This window comes from Lipotes vexillifer, unplaced genomic scaffold (genome assembly GCF_000442215.2).
Source record: "Lipotes vexillifer unplaced genomic scaffold, Lipotes_vexillifer_v1.1 scaffold636, whole genome shotgun sequence".
NCBI classification, from domain to species: Eukaryota; Metazoa; Chordata; class Mammalia; order Artiodactyla; family Lipotidae; genus Lipotes; species Lipotes vexillifer.
Genome location: NW_006786547.1, coordinates 680,082 through 684,825, shown reverse-complemented (window position 1 = coordinate 684,825; position 4,744 = coordinate 680,082). Strand labels below are relative to the sequence as shown.

The following is a 4,744-nucleotide window of genomic DNA, read 5'->3' as shown; positions in this document are numbered from 1 at the left end:
CATGGGGGTAACGGCGGCCTGCCTGAGACGATGACGAAGCAGGAATGAGCAGGGGGTCTCGGGAGGCAGAGCAGGCGTGGTCCCCAGCGGTGGCCCATGCAGGAAAGTCTTGAGAACTCCAGGGAGCAGTCCAGGGCCAGTAGGCAGAATTGTGCCCCGACAGGCCCAGGACCCCTCCACCCTGGGGGGCCTCTGTCTGGCCAGGTACAAAGCAGAAGGGAGGTGGGCTGTGAGGCGAAACCTGGACCGTACCCAGAGGGCAGTGTCTCAGGGTTCAGGTCACCAGTGGCCAAAGGTGAAGGGGAGCTTTGTTTAAAGCACCTCTGTCGGCCTGCAGGGAGGCCAGGGCAAGGCGTGGAATAGGATGTGCTTCTGCACGGGCTCCCCAGCGGGTGGCCCTGCAGTTGGAAGGAGGGGGACTTGGGCTCGGTCTCTCCTGCTGTAGAACTTCTGGAGGTTCATCTTCCGGAGGAACCTGCCATCGACCTCCCTCTGTCGGATGGACTTTGCTGTCCTGGGCCTTGGGGACTCATCTTACGCCAAGTGAGTAAGGGCGGGCAGGCTGCTGGCCTGCAGAGACTTTGGGGTCAAGCACAAGGTGTCCTGGCAGAGGGCTGGGTGACCCATCCCCCAGGGCTCCGACTTTGGGATGTGGCCCTGGCCATGCGACCTCGTCCCACAGATACTCTCTGGCGGGCACTTCCTCGGTGGCCAGAGGCCCCAGGGCTTGGAGGGCAGGCAAGATCCATGCAGGAAGTGGGCAGGGCAGCAAGGTGGGCGCCAGGCTGGGGCCACGCCCAAGGCACCTTCCAGGGCAGGAGGTGATGTTTGGAGGCGACGTCCAAGGTCTGAGCCAGCATCATCTGTCACCGTGTGATGTAGGGCAACAAAGGCCTACCTGGCTCTTCCCCCACTTTTATAAAAAGCCTTTCGTGAGACATTTGGGCTTGCGAAGAGCACTCAGAACAGTGAGCTGCAAACAGGCAGCAGGCACAAAAGACCCCAGGCCCTGGGAGCCACCCTGAAGCCAGCACTTCCCTGGACGTGGCTGTGTGACTGCCTGCCTCTGCTTTTTTTTCTTTCAACGTTTTCACAACGTAGCCACGTCCTAAGCAGAGAATGCTGTTGCTTTGCGTTATTTCTCGGGGAAGCACAGAGGGCTTTGTGTTCAAGGGTACGCATGGCGTTAGGCTCCCAAGATATTAAAACCCGTAACTGTGCAGCACAGGAGCTGAGGGAGGGGTTGCTGGGTACAGACACCTCCAGAGCCGGACGCAGCATGAGGCCTGCAGTCGTCCAGGTGAAAAGGACAGAAAATGGGTGGCATAGTTATCCTTGCCTACGGGGGCTTAGGGGTTCTGTTCAGTGCATAACGTAGACATCCGTTCCTGCTGGTGGGCACGCCCACAGGAGGGGTGAGAGACCCTTCCGTTGACAGTGGCCCCACGAGGAGCTGCCCTTCAGGGAGCAGTGAAGTGACCCCAGGAAGACTTGGGACCCTCCACCCTGCACAGCCAGCTGGGTGCTTCCCTTCTGCCCCCGCCTGGGGCCCGGGTCAGCGCCAGCCTCGTCTCTCCGTAGGTTCAACTTTGTGGCCAAGAAGCTGCACCGACGGCTGCTGCAGCTCGGGGGCAGCGCCCTCCTGCCCGTGTGCCTGGGCGATGACCAGCACGAGCTGGGGTGAGTGCGGGGCGGAGCACCCTCCTGCAGGCCCAGCTGGGAGCGGGGTCCCCAGACCAGCGTGCACGTGCTCTCTGCAGGCCCGACGCCACCATCGACCCCTGGCTGCACGACCTGTGGGAGAAGGTGCTGGGGCCGCACCCTTTGCCCCTTGACCTCGGCCTGACCCCGCCCGGAATCCCGTAAGTGTGGCCTTGGGGCGGCGCCTGCAGGCACAGCAGGCCTGGCCTGGCCACGGACCTCCCTCAGCCGCTCATCCAGGCTGGCCAGTGGTCCCACAAGTGTCTTCCCCCTTCACAGTTGGCCCTCCAAGTTCACCCTGAAGTTCCTCCAAGAGGTCCCCAGCACGTGCTCTGAGGAGCTGCGTGTGGCCGGGACAGACCCTCAGGGACCCCCTTCAGAGCTACAGCCCTTCCTGGCACCCATGGTCACCAATCAGAGGGTCACCGGCCCCTCACACTTCCAGGATGTTCGGCTGATTGAGTTCGACATCACGGGCTCTGGGGTCAGGTGAGGGTTGGTCCTGGGGACCCGTGGGGGGCACGGCCGCAGCAGCGGGGAGTGGTCTGGGTCATCAGGTCCTCTTCCAAAGCGGGCACTCAGCGGGGAAGAGAAGAGAGACGGCGGCCAGGGAGGGGGGACCAAGGACCCCCCTCGCCCTCCCTGGCCGCTTGTTTCCTTCCTCTGAAGTCCCCCAGAGCCCTGGGTGTCCCCCACAGCTTTGTGGCCGGCGACGTGGTGCTGATGCAGCCCGAGAACACGGCCAGCCACGTCCAGCAGTTCTGTCAGGTGCTGGGCCTGGACCCTGACCAGCACTTCACGCTGCAGCCCCGGGAGCCGGGTGAGCCCCAGCCGCCGCTGCTGCCACCGTGCACTGCGCCCTCTTCTGTGTCCCCAGCCCCCAGGCTGCCCCCACCCGCGTCCCCAGCCCCCACAGCCTCCCGTTCCCCACTGCAGGTGTCTCCTGCCCCGCGCGGCTGCCCCAGCCCTGCTCCATTCAGCGCCTCGTGTCCCAGTACCTGGACGTCGCCAGCGTCCCCCGCCGCTCCTTCTTTGAGCTCTTGGCCTGCCTCTCCCGCCATGAGCTCGAGCGGGAGAAGCTGCTGGAGTTCAGCTCGGCCCAGGGCCAGGAGGAGCTGCGCGAGTACTGCACCCGGCCCCGCAGGACGGTCCTGGAGGTGCGGGCAGGGCCAGGCGGGCGGGCGGGCGTGTGTGGCCGTTCCAGCCGCGGCCCTCCTGAGGCTGTCTCCGCCAGGTGCTGTGCGACTTCCCACACACGGCTGGCGCCATCCCCCCGGACTACCTGTTGGACCTCATCCCCCTGATCCGGCCGCGGGTCTTCTCCATTGCGTCTTCTCTGCGGGTGAGGAGCCGGCCTCGGGGCCGCCAGGGTGGGCAGCGGGGCCCTGCGTGAGGGCTTTGGGCCTTCCCCAACCCTCACCGGCCACTGGGACCCAGCGGGTAAAGTGGCTGGAGCCTGAAGCAGGGCAGGGTGCCCCCTGTCCCCTCCCCCAGGCCCTCCCCTCGAGGCTGCAGGTTCTCGTGGCGGTGGTGAGGTACCAGACGCGCCTCAAGGAGCCCCGCCGGGGCCTCTGTTCCAACTGGCTGGCGTCTCTGGACCCTGGGCAAGGTGACCCTGGCTCTCTGGGGCGGGGGGCCGTGCGCAGGGCCCCGTTTCCCCGTGTGCACCACAGCCAGTCCCGGGCTAGGGCCCTGGGCCTCCGAGCTTCACGCCGCCTCCCTCCCGCGATAGGACCTGTTCGGGTGCCCCTGTGGGTGCGGTCCGGGGGCCTGACGTTCCCAAAGACACCAGACACGCCTGTGATCATGGTGGGGCCGGGCACTGGTGTGGCCCCCTTCCGAGCAGCCATCCAGGAGCGAGTGGCCCAGGGTGAGACCGGTGAGCACAGAGTCACAGGCCGGGTGGCGGCCGGGCTGAACTTCGAGGGCCCACGTCCTGGTTCAAGGCCCCCGCGCTTCCCCAGGAAACGTCTTGTTCTTCGGCTGCCGCCAGCGGGACCAGGACTTCTACTGGGAGGCCGAGTGGAAGGAGCTGCAGGCGCGGGGCTGCCTGACTCTCGTCACGGCCTTTTCCCGGGAGCAGGTGGGTGTGTGGGGGGTGGGGAGGGACGCTGCGGGGCGCAGACTCACCCCGTTCCCCCGCCCTGCAGGAGCAGAAGGTGTACGTGCAGCACCGGCTCCGGGAGCTCGGGCCGCTGGTGTGGGGGCTGCTGGATCTCCGGGGCGCTCACTTCTACCTGGCGGGGTGAGCCCGGGCGCAGGTCGTGGTGGGGGACCAGTGCCATGGGGACTCCGACTGTGCTGAGCCCTAGCCTGCCTCTCCCTCCAGCAACGCCAAGTACATGCCAGCTGATGTGTCGGACGCCCTGACGTCCATCTTCCAGGAGGAGGGCGGGCTCTCCGGCCCCGCCGCGGCCGCCTACCTCGCCAGGCTCCAGCGGACCCTGCGTTTCCAGACCGAGACGTGGGCCTGAGGAGCCGTCCTGCCGTTGGCCGCGGCCACTCTGACCGCGCTCTGCGGAGGCCATTGTTACCTCTCTCCCTGTCCAGTCCCAGCTGGGAGGACAGTCAGCTCTCCTTCCTACACAGACCCCCAGGCAGCCCACACCGTGCAGCCTGAGCAATAAAGGATGGGCTCTGGGCGGCCACTTCTTACCTGCTCTTCCTTGTGCCATCGTGCTTCTCGGGTGGGGGGTGGGCCCACAGCTCACCCGCCCTGCTGGTGATGGAACAGCCCGCCCTGCTGGGCGCAAGGGCACCGTTGCTCAGCCCCACACCTCGGTGCCCGATTCTCACGCGGTGGGTGCCAGCTATTTGCTCTCCTTGTACAAGCTCTGCCCTGGCCCTGACGGCCCAGTAGGGGGAGGCCTGGAGAGGCACCGGGCAAGGCTGGCGTCCACCATCCCCTCCCAGCCCAGGGCAGAGCAGCCCAGGGCCCTGGGAGGGACGGGGCGCGGCCTCAGGTGGGAGGGGTGGGGCGGGGCCCAGGCTGGTGCGGGAGGGACGTGTGCCTGGTGTCCCCACCCCGGCAGTGGAATTCCTG

The 4,744-nt window shown here is 66.5% G+C and overlaps 1 protein-coding gene across 3 annotated transcripts in view; it reads left to right on the top strand.

Moving 5' to 3' along the window:
• NDOR1 (NADPH dependent diflavin oxidoreductase 1) overlaps positions 1-4,175 on the top strand; it is a 9,199-nt gene extending 5,024 nt beyond the window's left edge. The window contains exons 3-14 of one of the 3 annotated variants that reach the window (XM_007458941.1): positions 446-543; positions 1,582-1,680; positions 1,761-1,862; positions 1,981-2,190; positions 2,400-2,521; positions 2,638-2,858; positions 2,936-3,043; positions 3,196-3,310; positions 3,434-3,580; positions 3,666-3,784; positions 3,852-3,946; positions 4,031-4,175. In XM_007458941.1, coding sequence (XP_007459003.1) covers positions 446-543; positions 1,582-1,680; positions 1,761-1,862; positions 1,981-2,190; positions 2,400-2,521; positions 2,638-2,858; positions 2,936-3,043; positions 3,196-3,310; positions 3,434-3,580; positions 3,666-3,784; positions 3,852-3,946; positions 4,031-4,175 — 1,581 coding nt within the window. Of the gene's footprint in view, positions 1-445; positions 544-1,581; positions 1,681-1,760; positions 1,863-1,980; positions 2,191-2,399; positions 2,522-2,637; positions 2,859-2,935; positions 3,044-3,195; positions 3,311-3,433; positions 3,581-3,665; positions 3,789-3,825; positions 3,947-4,030 lie in introns of all 3 variants that reach the window. The other 2 variants (XM_007458943.1, XM_007458942.1) reach the window with 2 other exon arrangements.
• The last annotated feature ends 569 nt before the right edge of the window (positions 4,176-4,744 follow it).